Below are 27,156 nucleotides of genomic sequence, written 5' to 3' on the forward strand. Positions count from 1 at the left end.
AGCAGAGACACATGCCCCACTTTAAACCCTGCAGAACCGAGTCCACCATGCACTCGAAGGTGGCAGGTGCATTGCAGAGGCCGAAGGGCATGACATTGAATTCCTATATACCGTCAGGCATGACGAAGGCTGTCTTTGAACGGTCGGCCTCGACCTAAAGCGCCTGCCAATACCCGGAAATCAAATCTAAAGACGGAAAAAAAATCGGCACCTTCTAGGCAATTAAGGGCATCGTCAATTCTGGTAAAGGGTACACGTCTTTTCGAGTGACCTTGTTTAGGCGCCGGTAATCCACGCAGAAGCGAATCCATATATCCTTTTTTTAACGAGAACCACAGGACATGCCCACGGACTTTGTGAAGGGCGAATAAGGTCGCGTTGAAGCGTATCATCAACCTGTTCGGTAAAAATGTGTCGTTCCGCATTGGAGACACGGTAAGGGTCTCGTGAGCTGGAGCCTGTGTCGATGTAGTAAACAATGGTAGAAGTTCGGCCAAGGGCACGTTGGAAGCATCGAAAGAGTCCCGGAACTGGTAGAGCAGCAGGAGAATACCAGAGCATTCAAATGGTGACAGTCCGTCTGCGATCGACGAATCGAATAGGTCAGCAGCTGGTACATCAAAACGATCAAGAGCACTGACGACGTCGAGGTCGCGTCGAGTGACTATTGCTTCACGGAAAATATCTGGCCGATATGAATGGGTTGCATGCATCCAAGGGATTCACCTTTAAGCAGTTTGATGGGATACGAAAGAGGATTTGTGAGGCAGAGAGCACTTGTTCCATGTACAATAGAGAGGGTCAAATAAGGCAGAAGAAGACGCTTCCGACTTAGAAGGAGGCGTGATGGTGCAAAGAGTGCAGCTTCATCACATCTATTGTTGCAGAATAGGGAGAGCAAAACAGCTGCTGTCGTCGGAATTTCTGTGTCTTCTGTTACCTCTAGTTTGTTTGCGGCTTGTTGAGCGGGGCTGTTGGACTGGTCACACAACGGGAAGAACTCAATTTCAGATCCGGCACAATCAATATTGGTGTTATTATACGATAGAAAGTCCCAGCGAAGTATGATGTCGTGCGAGCAGGATGAAAGGACGATAAACTCAACAATTTAGTTCTTTTTAGCGATAACAAATTGAGCAGTGCAGGCAGCTATAGGACGAACAAGGTCTCCATTCGGTGTACGTAAGGGTATTATCTCAAGAGGGGTGGTCACCTCCCGAAGCTTGCGGCAAAGTGTGGCGTCTATAACAGAAACAGCAGCACCGGTATCGACAAGAGCTATGCACGGATGCCTTCTAGAGAAACTTCGACAATATTCAACGGCAGAGTTCGTGGACTTGAGAATTTCCACAGTGCAGTTCTTGCCTCACGAACTGCGGGGGGATAGTTTCCCTCATTTTCAGGGGCTGATCGTTGACGCATGGGCGACAAGGACTGGCAACAGGGTGAAGGTGAGCGATGAGATGTGGGTGGCGGATAGTCACGTGAAGACGTGGTTGTTTAGGGACCTGGACTTTCATAACGAGAGCAGGGACGATCCATGCAGTTCGGCGAAAGGGCGTCTGAGTATCCTGACGCGCGACAGTGGCAGAATCGGGCGATATGACCAGGGCCACCACATGCAAAACAGACAGGCCGGTTGTCGCGCGTTCGCCAGGGATTTGCAGCGAAGGGAGCAGCCCATGACACGGATGGCTGAATCGGCGCTGCAGCACATAACACAGCATGGGACGGTGAGGGCTAAGCTGCTGTTGCTTTACTACCTCAACGTAACTAAGAGGCAGGGCGACAGGTTGGTGCTGAATGGGCCCCGGCATGGCCTCGGAAATCAGTTCTTGAAAGACGTGTCGAAGCAAGTCCCTGCAGTTGCTGCTGCTGTGGGAGCTCCTGATGCTGAGCCAACGGCAGGAGAGACAACTGACGGGCCACCTGCTCACGCACAAATTCTTTCATTTGTGCGAGAAAGTATGACTGGTCAGGCATGCAGCGAGTGGTTGATTGTACGTATCAATCTCAGACGAACGTCAGGTCAGAGCCCGCTGCCTTCTCAATTCATCCTAGCTGTGGCACAGAGTCACCACTTCAGACACAGTGCCAGGGGACTCCGCAAGAAGCATTTGAAAGACATCGTCGTCGTCACCCTTCATAATATGTTGTTTCGCACTTTCGCTCATTGAGGCATCGGCGCGCTTGCAGAGATCGATTATGTCCTCAATATAGGCGGTAAAAGGTTCATCTGATTGCTCTGCCCATGTGCGCCGTCGTTGCTCTGCGCGTAACTTCCGCGCGGCACGGCGACCGAAAACGGCAGATATTGCCTCCTTGAAGGCGGACCAGTTCTCAAATTCCGATTCGTGGTTCGTATACCACACCTTCGCCCCACCTGCCAGGTAAAAGTTCGCGCTACTCAACTTAGGTGTGTCATCCCACTCGTTGGGTCCACAAAATGTTTCCTAGGACGACAGCCAGTCCTCGACGTCCTGGTCTTCCGTATCCGAATATACCAGGGGGTGTCGCTGCCTAACCGTGCCGGGACAAACAACTGCCGTGAGAGGTGGCGGCGGTGGGGCAGTGTCAGCTTGCATGGTCGAGTGCAAAGTGGAGGACCGGAGTTCTATGTTGCCGGTGATGTGCGTACCGAGCAGGTAGCTCGGAACACTGCGCAGGGAGAACAAGATGGTGGTGTTCGAGCGACGATCTCGTGCCCTCCGCTCTTGATGATGATCACTGAGCCCGGGATGTCATTTCCTTAATTTCTTCATTACACATTGAATGACCAGATCCATTCTGACGACATTTCCATGCTCACAAAAATGTAGAGCTGAGAATACCTGCAAGGTTGCAGAATAAGTAAACATGCATTTCATGTCTGCTGCATGCAATAAATGCAACCTTCCAACTAAAGAAAAGAGCTCTAGAAGTACTAGAACTCTAGTTCATCCGGAAGGATTGGTGTTTTCATCATTTTCTTCATTGATACAAAACATAAAGCTTTGCTTTACCTCAGCATGTGAAACTGTAAACAATTCACCTACTATATAAAAAATAACAGTGCCACAATTTTGCGGATAAATACGCACGAAATAATTATCCACGCGTTTACCAACAGCAATTGCAATGGAATCAACAGCATTAGAGAAACGGGACGGTGCTTAAGGCACTCGATATCTTCCTGCTACTACGTGTGCAAAATAAATTGATCTTACACGGAACGCTGCCTCTGGTTTGTGCGCTTTAGTGAGAACACCTCAGGCTTTAAACCCTCAGTTTCGTAGCACGCGAGCACAGTTGTTTCAAATTCCTCAATTACCGAAGGTTAAGAGGTTGTCTCACCACCTTAGAGTCAGTAAAATATACAAGTGTGAAATATTTCGCAGTCGTGTTAACAACAGTCTTTAAAAAACAATTCGTTGAACACCACCACAAAAAAATCTTGGTTTTTCGACAATGACGCCTAAAGTTCACCATAGGCAATGCATGTCTCGATCCCGCCTGATTTCTTCGAGAGATAGCTCGTTTAGCTTTTCAGAACCGTTCCAGCTATTCGCCTGTTAAAAAACTCCCACGAAACACTCAAAAATATATATTTAAAGACAAAGGGGGACACATTCGCTCAGTGGTTTGCATAATTTTGGTTGGTATGTAGCTTATGAAGTGGCGCCTAATAATGGGTACCTATTTAAATATGAAAATACACTTTCGTAACCGTCGTGATATGTTCATTCTCCTCTGTTTATTTGACCAGAGCCCATTTATTGTTGAGTTTGCCACTAAGTTTAGCTAAGTTGCCAATAACAGTTTACCACTAAGCTTGCCGCACAAGCAGCTGTTTCGGTACCTTTTACACAATAATTTATAACAAAATTGTCTGAGAAATGGACTAAACGCATATTAAATTCTTAGCACTTAGATGAATGATGTCATGAATTACTGAAAATCTGGCCAAATACGCGACAACATTATAGAAAGAAAAGTTGGAAAATTACTACAATACCATCAAAAAAATCGAAACCCTCGTTGCACTGGGTTATGATAAGAAGCTGCCGCACGCAAGCCGTCAGCATTCTTTTGTCATTCGTCAGCTTCGTTCAAGTGGGAGAAGTCCGCAGGTAATTTGTTTTCTGCAGGAAGCAAATTAGGCATACTTTTCCTGACGTTTGACAGACCATACTTCTAAAACGGCTATGCTCATCTTGAAAATTCAGTACATTTATTGATTTATTAATTTCTTGATTCATTGATGAAATACATAGGAACATTTTTTTGTCTAATTAGTTTTTCCTTATTCCGTATACCCCAAAACGTAAAATTACTGCAGAAAGAAGAAAGAACGTTAGAGCTTGCTAACAAGCAATGACAAAATTACCGCCAGTTATAGAAGAAATTGATACATGTGATCAACATGATCCTTAAAGAAGAATAACGACAAGGCAATACAGAACAGGATAAAAATTGAAATACTCACGATAAAACGAAGGAAAAGAGCGAAAAAGAAACAGCCCATTATCGCGGCAAAAATGAGATGATCATTCGCTAGATCATTACCACTAAAAACCAGTGAACAAATAATTCCTGAACAAGCAATCTGCAATAGACGCAGCGCACTAGATCTCGTGGTTCAAGTCTCATTACGTTTGCTAAATTAGCAAAGGCAAAAACAGGTTTGGAGCGACAGGCCGCGCAGCCCACTTTCTTATAGCTGAACTGGAAACGTGAGTGTAGAGTTAGGTGCGCTCCTTTCCAACGTATTGCGGCGCAGTGGAAATTATTCAGTGATTTTAGTGCGATAATCAGTCCACATGGCAGCCGGCGCATTATAAACCATAGGTGGGTACTGGATGGTCGAAATACACCCAAATCGACATCTTTTATATATAACTACAACACTACTTGCTCTCACGGTGACATAACATAATCAGCATAGTCCGTGGCTTCTTGCAGCTGCCTTTTTTTACGCTCGAGCGATCTTCGCTTTTTACCGACTCTTCCTTACAGCGAAGCTGTTAGCTTCTAGTTGGCCGGTATTAGTAGCGGTTTGTTGACCCTTACACTGTGTTCCGCGCATTGCGGGCACGTTAAAGATTTCCTGGTGGTCAAAATTGACCCGGATTCCCCCACTACGGTATGCCTTATAATCAAATCGCGGCTTTCCCACGTAAAAGCCCAGAATTCATTCATTCATTTCGCCAGGCAGAAGGCCTACAAACATAAGGCTGAATGAGGATGGACCTGAAACGGTAGCTGGAATACGGCTTTGTCTATCAGTTTCCGCGTAAACGAACTGTTTTGTTGTATACTTGCATTAACTCGTTCCTTACTGCGCCCATTGGGCATCGTTAGCCCACTAACGATGCTTTGATGATGATGATGATGATGATGATGATGATGATGATGATGATGATGATGATGATGAAGGCACATTTACTGTGCCCGAGATAAATCGGTGGGGCACGCAGGCATCAGACGGGGTGTTTCTCTAATTATGGGACCCATATGTTCCCAGCAGCTACTGGCCCCTGTCCATAAGTAGGAGCTGTATCGGTAGGGCGGGGCTCGATAACAAGGTCTCCCTTCGCTCAAGGGGTTGGGGACTGGGAGTGTTGGTGGGAAGGGGAGGTGGGGGGTTCTTGAAATCTGTGCACTCTGCCAAAACATGTGGCAGGGTGCACTTTTCTATTCTCCGAAAAGGACAGAGCATATCGTATTCCGCAGCGCACATGCGGTTCTTCAGCACGGGATGCGCAAGCGATCCCGCCTGAGCTCGACGCAGGATCGTCTGTTGTTGCCTGGTGAGTTTGGCGTGCGGTTCTAGCAGCCTGGACCTTTCCTCTTGGCACATGTGCGCAATTTCCCGCAAGCTGGTAACCGGGCGCGACAGCTCTTCCGGATCGTGCTCGGCCCAGATTGACACTTTTCGGGCATGGTTGTCAGCGATGGTGTTGCCTGCTACCTGCCAGTGAGCCGGGACCCACACGAGCTCTATGGCTCTTCCCGGAAGCTTGCGCTTGAATAGAATGGCTGGGCTGCGGAGGAGATTACCACCCTGCGGAAGCTTCTGTAGGCTGTCTTTGAGTCGGTGACTATGGTGCCCACGCCCAGCTGTGCGAGTGCGAAGGCCACGGCCACTTCTTCGGCAACTGCGGGGTCTGTTGCCATCAGGGACGCGCTGACGATCAGCATGTATTTTGACGTAACCACCACTGCTGCACGGTCACTGTGTTTTCGAAGCGAGGCGTCCGCGTAAAGGACCTTGTGGTTCTCTTCCAGTTTCAGGGCTATGGCTTGGGCTCGCGCGGTGCGCCTCTAATCGTCCTTGCCCGGCGACATGTTCCGAGGAAAAGGCTTGGTATGAATGGTCGTCTTCCAGCCTTCCGGAAGGGTCGCTTTGATGGGTACTGGCTTGATATGCCATGCTATCTTGCGTAGGACAGCTCGTCCGTGTTCCGTGTGAATGAGCCCAATTCTCTAATTAGAGAGGTGGGCTTCGATGAGCCCCTCCACCGTGTTCTGGGCGCTGATGTCTAGCAGTTTTTGCGTGGACAAGTATATGGGCATGACCAGTGCTTGATTCGTTGCCTTACGAAGCATAGTGTTTAGGGTGTCCCTATTCGCCTTCTTCAGCTGGAGATACGGGGCGCAGTAGGTAGCCCGCGACACAACGAACGCGCGTACCAGGCACATGGCATCGTCCTCTTTAAGGCATTGGTTTTTGCTAGATACCCTGCGAATCATACCAAGTATCTGTTCGGTTGTAGTTTTGATCTTTGTGATGGCAGCGTGTGCTTTCCCGTCGCTCTAAAGTAGTAGGCCGAGAATCCTAACATGCTGTGTTGGCTTGATGGTCGTTCCGGCGATGGTGATAATCTCGTTCGGCGGCAGCTCCTTCTTGGATTTTCCCGGTTGGATCATGAGCAGCTCTGATTTCTGGGGAGCGCAGCTAAGTCCGCACGACTTTGCCTACTCGTACACGGTCATTGCCGCCAGCTACAAGGCTTCCTCTATTCAGGCATCGGATCCGGCTCAGGCCGTTCACACAGTAATATCGTCGGCGTAGAACACGTGGTCCACGCCTTCGATTTGCTTGAGTAGATTGGCCAGGGGCAGGAGGGCCAGGTTGAAAAGCAGGGGCGACAACACCGATCCCTGAGGTGTGCCCCTATCGCCGAGGTCGACAGTGTCCGACCTCTCCTCCCCTACCTGATCGTCGCCGTTCGGTTTGACAGAAAATCTTTTATGTAGCCGAATGTCTTTTTGCCGAACCTGTTGTTCAGATTCGGCAACACGCTCGCGTGGGACACGTTGTCAAACGCTCCCTTCAGATGGAGGGCGTGTGTCTCGCGCGGCGCGTGTCTCGTTGCTGGCTTGACGACCAGTTCGGGGAGTTGGATCATCACGTCTTGGGTGCTGAGATGTTGTCTGAAGCCGTACATCGCCTCCGGCATCTGATCCGTTTCTTCGAGGTGCTTCTGTAGCCGGCGAAGGACCATGCGCACCATCACGTTCCCCACCCAGGACTTGAGGGATACGGGCCGCATGTTGTCTATGGTGAGGGCCTTGCTGGGCTTTGGAATGAAGCGGACCTCTACATCCTTCCATTACTTCGGCAACTGCGAGCTCTCCTAGGAATCGTTGATGTGCTCTAGGAGGCCGCGGGCCGCTGTACCGCTCATGTTACCGGGTAATTTGGAAGGTATGGCGTCCCGACCAGGTGCACTTCTCTTGTTACTGTTATCTTTCGCTGTCCACAGTTCCGTCATGGTAAACGGCCGGTGCAGTTTGAAACGCAGGTTTCGAGACTCTCCGCGCCGCCTACGGAGACACTGCACTATCGGACATGCATGAGGACAACTACTCTTTGTTTTCTAAGCAGCTCGCTTCCCTCCCCCAGACGGCGATTTTGAATGTGTTCCAATGTTTTCAAGATCGTCAAACTAGCAAGCAATAATGCGGTCCGCTATCCTTGGTCTAAAACGCCGTTTTAGAGGCCTTATGTCCCGCTCACGTACACTGTTCCACGGGACGTGAACGAGAACTATGTTTTCATTTTCTAAGCAGTTCTTTTTTTCCGCGAAAGGTGCTAATTTTTTACCACACTCCAAAGTTTCGCGACCGTCAAAGTAGGAAGCGAAAATGGCCGCCTCGGGGATTGGTGCGCGCGTCGATAGATCGCAAATCTCGTGATTCCGCTGTGTTTGCGGCTGAGTTTGTCAGTGGATCACGCAGCAGTGAGTCTAAGAATGCTGTCTTTTCGTCGGACTATGAGAGTGACGACGCTGCAAGCCCGCCCGGAATATCGGCGGCCGCAGCCTGGCATACCGAACTGTTGTGCTTGCACTTAAATTCTTCAAGTGGAAAATTATTTAAAAATTTGGATTTTGGGGGAATACAGTGCCTATTAGACGGCAGTACAATTGTTTATCCTATAATTTTTGTTAGTTTTTTTAGTAGATACCAGCGTGTCTTTACAAACTTTCTTTCATCTTATGCCACAATCTAGGTTCTGGACATTTATATCTCTTTTGCGCAGGACAGGGGTAATTGGAGATCGCGGGCAAAGGTATTCGTCCTGCAGTAGACATCGATAGGATAATGATGGTGGTGATGATGATGATATCTGTTTTATGACATATATCTCGTTAATAAACCTTTTGTACCTCACTGCAAGTGCAGCTGCCGCTGTGGTGTTACCAAGACGATCCGTCTAAATACAGCTAAAAACGTGACATGTATCATCAACGACAGCTGCAGAACTGGTAGCCCTGCGTGCGGCTCTTCATTTCATTCTGGAGGAATCCCACACGCATGGTCAGTCTGCGGTGATTCCAAGGCAGCCCTATAGAGTGTACTGTCAGCACTGCGCCATGTATCACATGAGCAGCTTGTCGCAGAGACCAGAGAAGTCCACCATCAACTAGTTGACGAAGGGCGCGATATAATATATCAGTGGTTGCCTAGTCACTGTGGCATACGTGGCAATGATCGAGCAGACGCAGCTGCCCGATCTGCCCATGACGGCGTCAACTGCGTTGGCATTCTTCTTTCGAGAGCCGACGCAGCGAAAAAAAACTTTCCGCAATTACACGTGACCTAACATTAGCCCAATGGAATTTATCCGATTTCACAAGTGCACGCCTTCATACCCTGGACCTTAATTTATAGCTCCGTATTCCACCCGAGCTTCCACGACGTGATTACACCCTTCTAAGCCATCTGTGGCTTGGAGTAGCATTTTCAAATGCCTACTCTTTTCTTATCGGAATGGCCAGCAGCCCACTTTGTGACTTCTGCGGGTGCAATGAAGCAATCGAGCATCTTCTTTGTCAGTGATCTCGTTTGAACCCACAAAGAGCGGTCCTCTCAGCCACCCTAGACAAACTGGACAAGCGCCCAATGTGAGAAAACAAGATCCTTGGAAACTCGCCTACGTGAACATCAGCGCGATGCGCTATGAAGGCGCTGCTGCGATACTTCAAAAACATGGGACTTTCTGACAAATAGGGACTGTACACTGTGGGACGTATGACTCTACGGTTACACTGCTTAAGACTAGGGACGCCTTTGCGGGCTGCGTGACAGTGCCCACAGAAACAGTTCGTGTGTACGTGCCTGTGTGTGTTTAGGTTTTTCTTTTCTTTTTTTATCCTTCGCTGTCTCACCTGTTGCATCTCCTTGCCCCACCCCAGTGCAGGGTAGCCAACCGGAGATAATGTCGGGTCAACCCCCCTGTCTTTGCTTTGCCTCTCTGTCTCTCTCTCTTCTACCTGAAAAGCGCATTCATTCTGCCTTTTCTGGTGTATTATACGAAATATTTAGTGCAGTAGTGCCTCAGCAAGAAATATCTGGCGTAACCTGAAAAAACACCTATTTTCCCCATGGTACAGAAAGAGTTAAGATCCCAAGCTCTCATGGGCGCAGCTTACGTGTAGGCCGTACTTAACACATCCTCTGATGCAGCTTATTTTAAGAATTATTTAGTTGAATAACGTAATTGCGCTTGGTGGAAGGCCTAGAAGAATGAGGATGTATGCTGGACTTCCGAACACGTGTGTGCGTGATGTATCTTTCATGTATTGGTGGTGCCTGTGTAACGTCGTGTAATGTCAGTTGGGGTGGTAGTACTTTTCTAACGTCCGCAGAAGCTTCACTGTATATCCACTTTCACTTCGTAGAATAGAATTGCTATTTTTTCAAGCGCCGGAATATCATAATTAATCCGTTTTACACCGCCAACAGCGGTGATGCACTCCCGGATATTGTGTGGTCTACAGTTAGTATGAGCGTGTGCCGCTAGCTCAGTACCGATGTGTATCGGTCGCTGAATAGGTCGTCGAACCATCGTTTAGTGCCACTGTCGTCACGCTCTTTTCGACGCACCGTGCTCCTATCGCCGTCTTTGCCACGTAAGCATAAACTTGTTTTCAAACCATGCCGTATGTATTTGACGTCACGTGATTAGTGTAATACACTCGCCGTCACGTCATCATGGTCACAAAGTCGTCGTTACACATCCGTGGCCGTGCAGTCGTTGTCACGCCAACGTCATCATACACTGCTAGTCATCCTAATGTCATCATGCCACCGTGTTGAAGCTGCCGTCATTTTGCTATTCCCGTCAGTTGAGAATTGCCATATCATTCTCGTCATAACGTCACCGACATAGTTCCTTAGGCTACGACGCTATGCTTAGAAAGCCAGTGAACGTCGAGTATTGGAGAGGAGCGTAGTATTTAAAATAGAAGGGTATAAAATATAGCCTGCACGGAAATGTCATGGGAAAAGAAGGATTTTCAGACCCCCCGAGCGATACGCCTGCCACGACATCGTTAGTGAAAACGCCTAGCCCGTGCCACAGCCAATGCTTTATTATTCTCGTTAAACAATTGTAACCGCACTGTGAGTTGTTGTTTTCTATATGTGCATAATTACTATTTACGACATCCTCTTGGCGAAGAGGGCAGTTGCAAATAAAAAGACTAATACACATGATAATTTGGACATGACTGCTAACTATTCTTGCGCATGGTACTGGCTGAATTGTGCGAACAACTGCTAAAGAATACAAAATCTTTCGTTAGCACTGTTGGCCGTCGACAGTAAAGGCACCCTCTTTATTCATTGCTTAGAAGAAATGGCATTGCAGCAAGGACTGAGTCGAGGGCATCTGAACACGCTTCGTGGGTGGTGTGTTCTGTCTGATAAATTAATCGAAATGCCGAGAAACGACCATCGAGAACATAAAAGAATTAGTCTAGCGTTGCATCATCATCCAGGAAGCACTCGCCGAAAGTTTTTGTGAAGAAACATGATTTGGACTGCGTAGCATGCTATGAGTTGTAGTTAGTTATGAACGTTTCCTTTATTGTTTATGTTACGCTCCGATAAAAAATAAAGAAATGTGCCTGTGTGTTGTGGACGCAGAAATGCCCCATGTCTTGCCTACAACAGTTTTAGACAATTTGTTTTTTTACTCGACTTAGAGAAAACCAAGCATTCGTTGTTCCACGAGAAAAGAAGCCTAAATACAGTCAGCTAAACCGAACTAAACGCTAATGGTCTTAGAGCCGAAATACCGCCTATGACGCTCTAGAAAAGCCATGGACAGTGTGGGGTAGCATTTTTGGGAATGATGATGTATGACAATGGACAGAAAGATGGTACAGAGAAACACGCGAGACTTCATTTTTACTAGGAAGCTATTGTTGAGAGAAACATTGCCAATGAAGGCTGCCATAGTGCAGTTCATGGACGGCTGAATGATTTTTTTACTTTAAATTCATCGCGCTTTACCTGCCAAATATTACACTACAAAATTTGACCTACTTCTGCAGTGCAAGTCACATCTTAGTCCTTTGGGCGTATTCCCCGTGATAAGTAATCTTGGCATCTTTTGTCCTTGGGTATGGAAAACATGGATATTTAGGGTCGTTGAGACAGTTTTCGCGGAACCCTTGCATACAGCGCCTAAATGGCTTGACTAGGTTTCGCTTTCGCGTTTAGCAGAGCAGTAGCGCATAGCCAAGCAGTAACAGCAACGTCGACTGCGCATAGCACACGGCGAGGTAGCTTTAGCGAAACATGTCACGATAGCAAAGTGGCGCGTTCCCCCTCCGGCATCTTGTCACCTGCAGCCGTAGAACGAGAATTGACGCCCATGACGTCAAGCGACAAGTGATCCCGCCATCATTTCTATAAGGAAGTGTTTAACAGATTATGTTGCTCGGTTCACCATGTCATCGCGTGTCCGTAGCCGCATCCAATGTTCTTTCTTTCGTTTGTTTCCCTTGTTGCGGAAGTAGGAAGCAAGTAATGGATTCGAAGATGGCTAGAGACCGATTTGAAGAATTGCGTAAAGGGAATGGGGATCAGGCCAAGTGCGGCTGGTTGTAAAAACTTAACAAGTGTCGCCCCTTTCTGAGTGTAGTGCGGTTTGGTGTAGAGTGGCACATGGCCGGGCACATTATTCCAACGACGTCACGGTGTACAGAGGTACCTGTCCTAGAACGTATTTGGCCATCCCCAGTTTCGCACCCGGCTGTGAACATAAAGCGTACCTAGGTATACCATTTTTTATATACAAAAAAATAGTTAGCGTGATTCGAAGAGTGTTTTGACTCTTGTACGCTGCTATTCTCACGATCGAACGTTTCATTGCGCCCATTTGTAATTTATCTTGTTGTATGAGCTGTCAAACTCTCCGTAAAGGAAGTATACCAACAATATCAGTGTTCTTTGGGGGAAAAGGTCGTTTTACATTGTTACAATGAAGGTGTTTACTTACCTATGCGAGGATGAAAGATGATAGCCAAAGGCATAGCTGGGAAAACCGCCATGACCAAACCAACTTCATTCGCTTTCACCCCTTAGCCAATGCAACGTACCAATTTCCTTGTTATAGACGATCCCCAACGGGCGAGTCATTTGGATTTCCGTTGCTGATAAGGGTTCAGGTGGGCGGCGTGAAGGACATCGGTCTTGCGAGGCTTGCGACCAGTGAATCTGAGGCGCGATCACACGTAACTGACATTTACCTAAGTATGCAACAACAACACAAGGGCCGGTATAGCGGGTTAGAAACTTCGCAAAAGCGACGCTTATGGTACGGAGTTCACAGTCACACCATGTCTCCTTTTGTGTACGATTGGCTGATATCACTTATCATAGCGAGCCCTTGGGCGGTCTTGTGACGCAAAATTACGCAGACGTGCGATGCGTCACACATCTCTGATAATCTCAAACGGAGAAATTGGAGAAGCGATGAACTTGAGAAGTCCCTGCAGAGCACTAGCGCTACGTTTCTAGCATTGGAATTGATTAGAACTGGAGACGTATGTAGCCGTATCGTAACGCATTCTTGGCCAACAGAATAGTTTCTTAGTGCTCTGCAGGCCCTGGCAAAACCTATGTGGCCAGATGACGGGTCGGCATGCATGACTCGGAAGACGTTGTCTCGCAATGCTTTACGTACGACCAGAAGCATGTGGGGGCCTTTTCCACAGAAATTCCGCTAATTGATGTCATCTAGGTTCTACCGCAAAGGAGCACTGATGTGACATGTCGACATAGAATATTAAGAAAGGTGCCTAAGTGGGGGCGTTAGCTTATTGTACGCGAAAGGTATCAAGATCTAGAAGCTGTGAGTGAAGAGCGAAGACCGGCCAGATATTCGCTGAATTTGTCGGCATCGCACTCCTTGGTGGCAAGAAGTAGCGGTAGACATTCAGCGTCTGCGTGACGACGTCCACTCTTGAAGCACAGCTGTAAGTCATACTTCCGTAAACCTAGGGCCCAGCGAGCAAGATGGTCCGTAGGATCAGAGACCAGTGAGCCAACATAGTGGGTGGTGGCCTGTAATGACAGAGAATCGACGGCCGCAGATTTAAGGGTAAAATTTACGCTCAGTGAAGACCAACACCCTCACGTTGTTCATGTTCGTCGCATACTATTTGACATATGTTCGACGCACGAAAGCTAGACAGTGGCTCACATCGATTCTCGCGACAGTAGAGACGTCGGCGAGTCGGCAGAACTTTGGTGCAATGTGGCAGTCTTTAGGAGTCTCAAATGTGCGACAGTGTTTCATGATGTTAGTTGCAGACTCTAACTTGTCTTTACCTATCATGCAATAACGTCATCAGTTATTCTTTTGAGGGTATGCCCGACTTTACCTTCTTCCGCCATATGCGAACCCACAGATTTGCTGTGTCTCCGTAAGCCTTCGATATACAGTGTGTACGTCTCACCTGTATATGAGCTCAGTTTGCTCAGGCTAATCCTCGCGCTTCATTTTAATAAATGGATCGCCGAAGTACTTCTGAATCTTGTCGACTAAATCCTGCCAATGTGCCGAACTTTCGTAGTTGTCGTACCATGTCAACGTGATTCCCTCGAGGAACGACGCGTCGTTGGTCCGCTGGCTCATGACATTCCAGGGATTAGGAGGCGTACATCCGGTGTTGGTGGGTTAGGTATTGCTCTTTGTCTTCTGCCGCTTTTTCCATTAAAAATTGGGGGCGCCCTGTAATGAGGCCCAGGAGCGCCGGCAGCCGGTCGCGCGTTGTCACCGTGTAGGTCCATGGACGTAGGTGGAACACCAGCGACTCGGCGGCTTCGGTGAAGCTTGCAGGTGCGTTTCGTTGTTTGGGCTTACACTGCGGTACTCCGCACATCCAACAATGGTACGATGGAAGGTGTTTATTTACAAATGCGACGATAAACAATAGTGATAGGCTTAGCTCGTTAAAGCGCTCAGAATCCAAACCAACCTCGTTCTCTTATTGAATGAAAATCATCAAATGTCCCATTGACCTAAACATCCGTCATCTGTATCAGCGAAACGGCAACTAAACTCCCAATGGCTATGACGCCACGTCATGCGGTGGGCTCGACGGACCAAAGCAGGCGAACGGGTACAACCGCTGCTACGCTGGCGTCCCAGGTGTTACGTGAGGGGAGAGTGCATCGTCACGACCATGCAGGAAGGAAAAGCATAGGAAGGAGCGTTGTGTCACGCATCATGCCTTGGCAAGCGAACACTGCGTGAAGCCACAGGCATGGCCCAACACGTGCCCATCTCCGTCTAGATCACGGATCAAGAATGGAGACTTCCTGAGACGTTTGGTGTCCAGTAGCTATGCCAGGGGTTTTTTATTCAGTGTGCGCTTGTTCAGGTGCCTTGCCGTGGCTCCGCGCACTTTGACGTGTGATGATGTTTTGGGTCACGACTGGCCCAGTAGATTTCGGGTTCAATTGCGATGCGGTATGCTCCTTTCTCTTTTTTTTCATTCATCCATGATTGCGACGCCACTCATCCTCACTCTCGCTCTGTGAAGCCTGTGTTATCCACGCTTTCTTTGTCCACACAAGCTCTCAGCTGCATTCTAACTGAGCATCGGTAATTGCGATGAAGAAATTATTGTATAGAAACAAAATAAACTCAAAAGAAATAACCTTGGCGATAGTGAGTTTCTAACTTATGACCCCACGTTGAGAAACCGACTGTCTTACCCACTGGGCTAATACAGAGCCTCCCAAATGACAGGGCTGTGCACTCTGCTCCTTAATGCTATGATAGTTGGATAAACATTTCCATTTACCAAGCTCGACTTGACGAAAGAGTTGACGTGAATTTCACGCAAGCTCACTCAGGAGCGTCCCCATTAGGTTCTTTGTCAATCGCACAAGGTAGCGTGACGTCGCGTTTCTAAGTGCATCGGCCTTGCGCTATCTAGGAGGCGATCGCCAAGCGCCGCAATGCGCTCGCTTGCCCGCGAGGAGCTCATAACTCGAAGAACCGCGCTGCAGCGTTCAATTGCACATTATTGCTTTCGCATTCAGAACTCGTAACAACTGCTTAGGTAAACTTGTTTTTCAACCCTCGGCCAACTGTAACGTAGCAATATATCCTATACAGCTTGCTTCACATAAACTGGACTAAAACTTAAAATATGCAATTGACTAGTAGCTTGAGCGAGCCAAGGTACTATTTTTTGCCGCCGCTTGAACAAATTCTGAGCATTATTTTTCCATTCCGCCTAATTAGATAAATAAAATTCATTGAATGATAAACTTCTAAATTATTATAATTCGATGAAAAGTGTCAATGAGAACAGTTTTGAGCAACATGAAAAATTGGTGGCACAGCCTTATGTTGTTTGGTAAGTGCAATATAAAAGCCATTTTCCGAGTGCGAAACAATCCCGCGAATACACGCAAATTGCACGCTCGGAAAAATACTGTTATACAGCAAGTATTGAGCAACAGAAAGCAGTAGCGGGTGTTTGTCATGTTGCTCTTAAATTTCGTCATTGACAATTTTCATGGAATTGTGATAATGACAAAGTTTATTAATTACTTAAGACTAATTTGTAAATAGGCGGAATACTAAAAGTAATTTGAGTATCTCTAAGAGACGGCAAACAATATTACCTTGGTTCTGTCCAGCTACACAGCATTTGCACATTTTTAATGCTCGGCTCAAGCTAAGTGAAACACCCTGCACAGCAAACACTTGTGTCTGTACCATTCCTGTGAGCTCATAGCAAACTTGTAATAAGTGAATGACTTGTAACTAATTATTTATTATACATCACGTTTTACTGTAGCTTTCCTTTTGAACAAAAACTTTGTTTACTTGGTAATGCTCACAATAATTGGATTACTTTTTGAGTAGACAATTTCATGCCATGCTTTAAATTTTTGCCGAAACGAGCCATTTTGTTAGCTCCAGCTAATTGACTAAATCTGACAATACACACACACGTCATGAACATCCCAAATAAGTACAAAATTACCGTATTAGCAACGCCTGTTTTAGGTTTTCATTCTCTCTACTCGCAACCAAACAATGGAACAACTTACCTTTACATATTGTCATCGGTCGATCCCTAAACTACAGTGTCTAAATGATAAAAGTCTAAAGGATTACCTCCTTCCCACAAACAGCTTGCTGACAATGAGACTTATTTGCGTGACAAGAGCGCAGCCGAACACTTGACACATTTTTATAAGTCCGACCACTGAGCCTCTTTTCTTTCCACAAATCTATCTCTCTCTCCAGGAAGCGCCTTTAGGCAGCCTTCATAGGCGGTAACAGCTGCTGCTTCATTTCGCGCTTAGTGCATTCTATGACTTCTGTGATATATACAAAAGTTCTAGGCCAATAGTGAAAGTGGTTATTGGTGTTTGATGTGTGCGGTACTTATATACGCCTATTTCAGCGATCGTAACATGCGAGCACTATTATTGCAGCTCAATACCATGCAACTTCATATTTAATTACAATGCAGATTTACCCACCTTTTGAAGGAACGTACGCTTAGAGTTATCCTTAGTCTCTGAGAATTATTCATTTAGGCCTTAGAGGCTAACGAGCAAAACGAATATGGAGGAGGTCCATCCGATGTTTGCCGACTAATTCAAGTGGTGCTACTGCATAGCGATGTCCACTTCGGGCGTTGATGCCAGGGAGTTTCCTCTGGGCGTTTTGTCAGTTTTTCACTGGCGCTCTCGTGAGAGCATTTCCCTGATTATGAAGCGTATCGCTTCATACACGACCCAGATCGGTGCACTGTGTCATTGAGTGACCGCAGCCTGGTGTGCAAGGTGTTCATCCGTTACGTCACAGTCCTTTTCGCCAACGCGCACATTGAGCCAGTTTTTAGCGTGGCTGCAGATATCTTCCTAAGAAAGCGAATGAAGACTTTTAAAGAAACTCTTGAAAGCCGATTCTCAGTGAAAATAAAGGTGTGAAGGGCTTAACAACATTCAAGAAAAGCACCAGGCCACCTAGTTGTTTTTATGGTACTCGAATAATTTTAATAAATGAGGTGGGGAAGTAACGTAAAGAAATCGATTGCTTCTATTGATTCGTCATCATCATAAGATTATTTTATGTCCACTGCAGGATGAAGGCGAACTTCAATTAGCCCTGTCCTGCGCCAAATGATTCCAACTTGCACCGGCGAATTTCCTAAATTCATTGCCCCACCTAGTGTTCTGCCATCCTCAGCTGCGCTTCCCTGCTGTTGGCACTCATTCTGTAACCCTAATCGTCCACAGGTAATCTAACCGGTGCATTACATAACCAGCTGAGCTTCATCTGTTTCTCCTAATGTCAATTAGAATATTGGCTATACCCGCTGATCCACACCGCTCTGTTCCTGTCTCTTAACGTTACGTCGAACATTCTTCGTTCTATTGCTGTTTACGTGGTCCTTAACTGGTTCTCAAGCTTCTTTGTCAGTCTCCAAGTTCCTTCCCCATATGTCAGCAGGGGTAATATGCAGCTACTGCACACATTCCGTTTTAATCATAGCGGTAAGCTTCAACTCAGGAGCCAACAATGTCTGTGGTATGCACTTGCACCCATTTTTATTATTCTGTGAATTTACTTGTCATGGTCAGGGTTCACTGTGATTACTTGACCTAGGTAAACATACTCCTTCACAGACACTAGAGGCTGAGTGGCGATCCTGAAAACTCTTGTTCCCTTGCCGGGTTATTAATGGTTATCTTTGTCCACTGCATTATAATCTTCAACCCCACTCTTACACTCCCTCTGTTAAGGTACTCAATCATTCTTTGTAACTCGTGTTCAGTCTTGCTGAACAGAACAATGGCATCTGCAGACCTCAGGTTGCTGAGATATTGGGGGTTGATCCTTACTCCTAAGCCTTGCCAGTTCAATAGCTTGAATACTTCTTCCAAGGGCACTGTGAATAGCATTGGAGTGATTGTGTCTCCTTGTCCGACCCCTTTCATTATAGGTATCGTCCTACTTTTCTTCTGCAGAATTAAGGTAGCTGTAGAATCTCTGTAGATATTTTCCAACGTATTTACGTATGCGGCCTGTACATCTTGATTAGGTAATGCATCTGTGATTGTTGGTATCTCTACGTAATCAAATACATTCCTCGATTAGCTGATTGATGGCATGGCTTTAATTCATTGTAGAATATCCCAACCGGAAAGCTGCCTGTTGCTGGTGTTGGATTGTCCCTTGTTTCCCTTAGTTCATTGCAGATTATCTTGATGAATATTTTATATAATACCGGAAGTAAGCTATTGGGCCAGTAATTTTTTTATTCTTTATCGTCTCACTTTTTGTGGACCAGTATAATGTTTTCATTCTTCCAGTTTTCCGGGAACCATGATGTAACTAAAAACTTCGTATAGAGAGCCGCCAGTTTTTCAATCATTGTGTCTCCTCTATATTTCATTAAATCGACTGTTCATCCATCTTCTCCTGCCACTTTCCGCGTTCCATTTCTTCAAGGTCCTTCTGACCTCATCCCTAGTTATTGAAGGATTCGCTGCAATCTGTTCATTACTGCTTCGAATGGAGGTAGCGTGGCTCCTCTGCGTACTCTACAGGTTAGTATAGAATTCGTCCCCTGCTTTTGCTATGCCTTCGAGATTGCTGATAATATTACCTGCTTATCTTTCAGTGCATACGTCTTGGTTTGTCCCTTTGCCAATTTCCTTCTCACTCATTTCATGCTGCGTCCATTTTTTTACGGCTTCCTCAGTTTCACACATTATAATTTCAAATATGTCATATTTTGGCCTTGTTGATTAGTTTTGATTGTTCCGAGAATTCTATCTGATCTCTTGAGTTGGACACTTTCATTCTTTGTCGCTTTCTTATGAGGTCCTTTGTTACTGTGGAGAGCTTGCCTACTTGTTGCCTTGGTGCCTTTCCTCCCCCTTAAATTGCTGCCTCAGAAGCTAAACTAGATACGGTTTTATTCTTTACCTCTATGTCATCTATCTTCATCTCTTCAAATTAAGGTGAATCATAGCCGTCACCAGTCTATGATCCCTGCACTTTACCCTAGTTATCACATCTACATCCTGGACTATGCTGTTATCGTCAGAAAGCATGAAATTACTTTATTTCCTTGTGTCACCATTAGGGCTTTTCCAGGTCCACTTTCTGTCGTTACGCTTGCTGAAAAACGTGTTCGTTATTCTATGCCGATTCCTTTCTGTGAAATATACCAGCATCTATCGTCTAGCGTTCCTAGAATTGGGGCGGTAGTTGCCAATTGCTTGTTCACCAGCCTGCTTTTCCGCCACTTTTGCATTGAAGTCGCCCATTACTACAGTATACTGAAATCGCACTATTCTCATCGCTAATTCAACAGCTCCATAAAACTGATCTACTTCATCATCATCGGGACTGTATATTGGAGCGTAGGCTTGTACTGCCTTCAATGTATACCTGTTATTATGTTTCATTAGGACTACTGCTACCCTCTGACTAATGCTCTAGAATTCGTCAATATTGCCCGCTATGCCCTTATGTATTAGGAATCCTAGCCCGTATTGCTTCTTGTTTGAGAGACCTCTATAGCCGATGACATGGCCGTTAGTACTGTATAAGCCTCTCCAGTCCTTCTAAACTTAAGGCCGTTGATATCCCAAACCATGGCTGATTGTTCCTCAAAGACTCCTGCTAAGCTGACCTCACTAAACACAGTTAGGAAGTTAAAGTTAGACAGCGTCAGTTTCTATGATAGATTATTTATTGATTATCCATAAATTTTTGTGGCAGCGATCAATTACATTTAAACCGTTATCAATTACATCTCCGATTGAACTAATAGTAATTGTATCAGGAGCCTATGCTGTAACGTGTAAAAGTCTGTGTGGTAGCTAGGGTGCATTTAATAGGACAGTTCACTCATGAAACACAACATGAAAAACAACATTCTTACTCAGGCTAGCGCAATACTGTGAAACTAGCAATGACAAAAACACGTGCAAAATATAAGCCAGAACTGCCTAAAAGGAACTTACATCGCTCTGAAAACGAGAACGTCAATATATCTTAGAAAATTAAGCCAAGTCACGGTGGCCTCTTCGGCGCCAAACAGAACATACAAGTAAAGGAGATGAATGAACGCGCTATTCAAAACTATACGAAATTATAAAGACGACTGTATCGGATTGACAAAATGACGTAAATTGATCAAACGCGTCATGAAACTTATCGAAAACCTAGACCAAATATTATTGAGGATATGTCTAAGGTAACACTAATCACCTGCCTACTAAGCGGTCCACCTGTTTGGGAGACAAAGTAACCGACTAGGAATAACACAAGCATTTTAGTTCGTGAAAATATTGAGAGCTTGCACATCTCGCATACACTTTCTCCTGTGCCAGCAAAAATACATATGCCTTGTCTAACAGCGGCAAGCAACTGCAACTTGCACAATGAGCGGCCAGGTGGCTTGTGACCTTCCAATTGACTTTTACGGGTGTTCTCGAAAAAAATTTTTGTGCATTTCTATTTCCGCTCCACATAAGAGACAAAACGTGCAAGAACAACAACAGGTGGTTAACAATGCGTATTCGCTCGAAAGCTCGCACTTGCAAGTTACAATGATAAATTATTGGGGAATTCAGTCCGATATCCTTGTAAGACTTGGAGGATACGAAGGGTGAAACATAATGCCAGCTTCTTCTGCGCCATAAGAAAATAGGTCAACACAAAAGAGTGGATAAGAGAAAATAGTGTATGAAAAAATCTGCGGCACTTTCCCAGTTGCAAACCGTCTGCCCTCATAGCATATGCTGGTGATGTTAGTAGAAAACGAGCGTGAGAAAGGGACTTTCTTTATTTCCACGCGTGTTTTACATAAAGCGTGGTTGTCACGTAAACGAGCCATTTTTCTTTCAGGATTTATGCATGCTGTTTGATTTTAATAACTGCAGCGAAATGGCCTCCTTGATGGCGTTCGTCGTCCGCAGGGTGATATATTCAGCTGCAATCTCTTTATTATGGAGTATAGCAGTCACTCCAGCAAGATTCATGTGAAGAAAATTGTTATGTTGTTAGGAAACGTGTCTTGCTCAATGGCAAGACCAGATAAACACAACCGCAGTGAGTGCTGTGTCACGTGAACTTTTCCTACATAGTAGTGGATCTTCGGCAAGCTGAGTGCTTGCCGAATATGCGATTCTGATTCTTCCTCAATAGTTTACACGGGTGTCCCCCAGAAGCAAAGAGGCAATAGCAAAAATCTTCCAAATATGTCAGTGACATCTTTCTTGGGGCCTCATAAAATAAATTTATGATGTTGCAACAGATTGAGGGAAATGCGCCGCTCGTGAACTACGGACAATATCTTATGTGATGCAAACATATCTTATGTGATGATGTGAAGTTATTTATGAAGAAAACTGAAGAAAATTTATATTATTAAGCCAACTTTGTTACTGCTTTTGGGATGTTGGTAAAATATTTTTTGTCACAAAGAACCTCAAGAGAAATAGGGGACTTATGCGCCGTATTTGACAAACGGCGATGCACAATATTCAATCTCTACGCTTTGTTAAAAAACAGCAATACAACCTTCAATTCTCTTAGTTGCAATGTTGCTGTAAAGCGCTGGACGTACATATCTTCTGGTCTTGAGCGCGATGCACCTTTCAGACGTTTTCAGTAAAAGAAATATTCGCTGCACCATTCCCCTTCTATGCTGTCGACCGAAAGATGGCATTTATAGTGTTGATAAAATGCTGTCAAAGGGCCTTCGTTGTTGATACATTACTCATGGCTTCTCAAAACATTAAGCGCACACAATGTTGTCAGATGCAGTAATTAGTCATTATTCTGAGCAACCATGCCTCCAAGCTCACCTGCACCGAATGGAGTGTGGTACAGATCATCGGATAAAATTAAACTTTCCCTAACCTGGAGGGATGTGTCTATGGCAATATAATATTCAACAATGTATTCGGAGGAACCTAGTGGGTAGCCGACAAACTAGAAAAAACGTAACCATATAACATTTCCATTAGCAATCTCTGACAGATAGGAAATTGAAGCCAAATTAGTTCACCGATGATAATCTGGAAACCTTCCACGGTTGTTGTACATCGCTGCAAAGTTGGTGAACATAATTATTCTGTAATTATCCGCGAATCCGCTATTTATTTTGAGAAATAATAAACGTTAGTCGTCGCCCATACCTGTTACCATTCCACGCTATTTCGTCTAATTATGAACTCGGATTGGAGTATAGTTCCCTGATTATAAAGGGGAAAGATAATCATGGTTTCCTATGGCGCCCCAAATTTGAAGGAAGGTGAATCTAAATCAAACATCTGCCAAGTCCCCCATTGTCCGACCCACATTAATTTTTTTTACAAAATTCACTCATGTGGTGGCCAACGCTTCTACCAGAGGTGAACTAGGTACCAGCGTAGTTTTTGCAGCAAACTAGGATGGATCGCGCATAACCGCAATGTAATGTACGGCAGCACTTGCATCAAGACCATAAATTACCAAGGCATTTTCCACTTTGCAAGAGTGTTCTTCATAGTGCTTCTCTTTCTATATCCACATACACATTTACTCACTAGCCTCCCAAAAATGCCGGCACATTTAATGCAATTTTAAGTGGTGAAAAATAATGAAAAGTAATACCATTCCGGGCAAAATAGCCTAAACAGCGCCTACCGCTGCGCAATGCGTGGGATGGAGGAATGTCATGTTGGCAATCTGAACTGAGCATATCTGTCAATCAACCTCAGCGCTGCTGGTGCATGGGAAATTCGGCCAAAATTGTGCCAGACACTGCGCACCTATAAGAAAGTTGATTGTACGACGTGACTTTTACAGAATGAGTGTAAATCATCGTTTTCACAGGTGCTTCTTTTTAACTTTGTTAGGACCTTATTATATAGAATCATAATCCTTTAGGGTGTTTGGATGTGTATGAGTAGCAATTTCGATAGAGCGAAACTCTTACTAGGAGAAAGATTGTCTCATATTAGGTTCGAGTCAGGTCAGCAACTTACATCTAGCAAGCGGGCTGACTGCTACTTCGTTAGATGCTGTAATTATTGCTTTGACCATATGGGGAAATTGGCCTACCATTTCCCCATATGCTTAATACAAAACATTCATTCTGGTTCATGGTGATAACTAAAAAGGTTACGCGATTATTTTCATGCAGGTATCAAGGCGCCTAGATCTGCTTTCTAGCGGGCGCTTCGAATTTGTGAGACGTGAATATCATCCGGTAAGTGCGTAGATACGGGATGTAATAAACGTCATGGCCTTCTGCGTCCTTCACGATGCAATCACGAGGCACATCGCCAACAGCCGTGTTATGTGCGCCCCAGCGTGTATTATAGATGACAGCAGTTCATGCTACCACATCGGTTGCTCTTTTCTGGATGACGCAAAGTGTAGAGTTGAAAAATAAAAAAAAATATCACGAAGAAGGTATTTCTTTAGTAAATACTAATTTAGAGTATTTTTTGTGGTAAGATTTATGCAAACTACAGACGCATTTTTGCCGTCACTGTGCGGTTCCGCATCAGTGAAAGCGTGTGCGGGCGAGCCGGCGAACGCGGTTCAATCTCTCGTGCGCGAGCGAGGAACGCGGCCCAGATGCGTGCACTCTCCTGTCGCGCGCGAGGCGGGGGTCAGGTGAAGGAAGAGAGGCGTTCTGCTCCGGCAGCTGCTAGGTTACTCGATGTCCTCCTTGCCCGCCGCTCCGTACAGAGTGGAGACACCCGCGACAGATACTACGGCGTCGGCCACGCCAGTCGCAGATGCTGCAGTAAACACCTTTAGGTGTCTACTGCAGGGATGCACGATAGGGATGCGTTGTCGGCGCTCCTGGGTCTGGAAAGCAATCTGCGACGTGGTCAAAGTACGCGCCCGCGCGGGCCTCGTCTTCAAAGTGATCTGCGATGTTTGCAGAGTGCACGTAGCACCGGTAGCTTCGTATGCGCTTTTTTCGATGTTTCGTTCTCTTTGAAGCCAGACATGCATGAAGGTGAATTCGCTTGCTGCTGCCGCGGTTCCTTACTCCACAATTTTGACAGTGAGTTTCCGCGCTCACCGAGTTATCTGTTTTCATGTTTACATCTGCGTGCGTGACGCCGTGCTGGTTAATTTAGGTAGAACACCTGAGGGGCTAGTTGGTTCGAATTCATTACAAATTGTGTGAGCGCGATTGAACAAACACGTAGAAAGAAGCAGACACGCAAAGACAGCGCTCTCTCTGTGTGTCTGTTTTTTCTACGTTTTCGTTGAGCCACACTTACAGATTTAGTTACTTTTAATTTAGTTAGTAAGCGAAAGTATACAAGTTTATACGGCCGATAAAGCTATTATCCTTAGTTTGTACAGCTATTTACCAATTTGCCATCGCAACCGGTCCTTCACCTTTCGGACGGAACTGCAATTTTTTTCTTCAGAGAACGTACAGTTCGCTTCACACTGCTTTTTTTTTCTTCTATAAGTACATCTTGGCTTTGTTGCTTGCCCCTGTGGCGTGTCTGTTATTATTCTGATTTAGAAAAACATACTATGCGCGTTCACACATGCATAATATTCATCAAGAAGATTGAAATGAATGCAGGTACGTAGGAAACCTTTAAAAAAAGATATCAGTGCCATTCCACTCCGTGAAGAAGGATGACGAGCGAAGCTGTGAATGTGGGGATTTTTACTGGAAAACTGCACCTCCGCCGTGGGTCGGCGCGGTATTCACTATCTTCGGTATCGGCCAACCTATGGACATTGCTTAACGCCTGCTTCACCTCCACCGTGGGTCGGCCTCGTATCGCACTATCTCCGGGATCGGCCTACGTATGAGAAACAGTTTGTCTATGTCCACAGAAATTAGAGGTGCTTCGCTGTAAAACTAGACATTTTTGGTGCCACTAGTATGCTTTGTAAAAGCTTAGTGAATGAAAAGTGTATCTTGATAGGCTGCATCCGGAACGAAATGCCTTACACGGCATAGATCAATCACCAATGGGCAAAGTGATATCAAGCCTCCTGGAGATTGTGAGTATCGGAAAACACGAAGCGCTTGAGCAAAAAAAAAAAAACTATCATTCTCGGATGCTAGTCTACGGAAGTGCGCCAGGGATTTCAAAGAGAACAGTGCTTTACCCTGTAGGACTTCGCCAACTGACAGGGTGCCTTCTAAAGGATACATTTAAAATTACCCGTCGTGTTTGCTCAGCGGCTATGGTGTTGGGTTGCTGAGCACGAGGTCACGGGATCGTATCCCGGACCAGCGGTCGCATTTCGATGGGGGCGAAATGCGAAAACACCCGTCTACTGAGATTTAAGTGTACGTTAAAGAACCCCAGGTTGCAGAAAATTCTGGAGTACTCCACTACGGTGTACGTCATAAACAGAAAGTAGCTTTCGCGCGTAAAACTCCATATTTTAACATTTGAAATTTTTAGAAGCTGTCCACCGACGCCTGTGTTTACCGAGGTTCTAATACTGCAAGGTTTTATTACGTAGACCCCACAGCACAGCGTTCTCTTCCAAAATATGATATTTCTTCAACGTGTGCACACATAATAAGTCAATTTTATGCTTATATATGTTGTCCACGAACGAGAATTATCAAAGGTGGCTCTCGCTGCACTCATCTGGTTTAGTAAGATCTTCATGAGGGCTAGTTGGTTCGTACTTAGAACTGAGGTGAAACAGCGAGAAAAAGACGAGGACGCAAGGAAACAAATACCAAAGACAAGCGCTGACTGCCAACTGGAAGTTTACTTGAAATTCACTGGACATTTATACCTTTTAAGACATTTAACTTCGTCCAACTGCTGTTAGTTATGATGGTCAATTCTCCATCCAACGCACTGGCATCTGTATAGGATCAGCCATCGCCGCCATTTTATGTGACATTTGTTTATCCTCGGTTGACAATGTAATTTCTGCTAAGTTGGTGGACATGCCTGTAACGCGAGTGTTTAGATATGTTGACAAATACTTAATTGTTATGAAGAAAGATACCTGTACGCATTTTTATGACGCGGTCGAAGAAATTTTGAACTTGTTCATCAACTCATCGGGAGGACTTGAGTCCACGTATAGATTGTCAATTAACAACCGTATTCAGTTTCTAGCTATTAACCTCGGTTTTTCTTTGGACGAGCACGTATGCTTGGAATATCATCCCCGATCTAAGAAAACCTTGTTGCGTTAGGGCAGCGCAAACTCTAAATTGATTAAGAGAGGCATAGCCACAACGCCCATTAAGGCAGCACTTAGTATGTCATGTGAGAATGAGTGCGATCAAAGTTTTTAAATCAAACATCGCGACTGCAGGACGCAGGCTTTCCCAGTTCTGTGATCACTTCAGTAGGCGAAGCCAT

General features: G+C 45.5%; 1 protein-coding gene across 3 annotated transcripts in view; it reads left to right on the forward strand.

Annotated features, from left to right (window-relative positions):
* Positions 1-27,156, forward strand: part of LOC142589013 (uncharacterized) — a 118,046-nt gene that overhangs the window by 10,215 nt on the left and 80,675 nt on the right. For all 3 annotated transcript variants that reach the window (XR_012829775.1, XM_075700806.1, XM_075700805.1), the window contains exon 3: positions 23,970-24,035. Coding sequence is in view for 2 of the 3 variants with exons in the window: in XM_075700806.1 (XP_075556921.1) it covers positions 23,970-24,035 (66 nt within the window). In the remaining variant the exon portion in view is untranslated. The remainder of the gene's footprint in view (positions 1-23,969; positions 24,036-27,156) is intronic.

This window comes from Dermacentor variabilis, chromosome 7, assembly GCF_050947875.1.
Source record: "Dermacentor variabilis isolate Ectoservices chromosome 7, ASM5094787v1, whole genome shotgun sequence".
Taxonomy (NCBI): Eukaryota; Metazoa; Arthropoda; class Arachnida; order Ixodida; family Ixodidae; genus Dermacentor; species Dermacentor variabilis.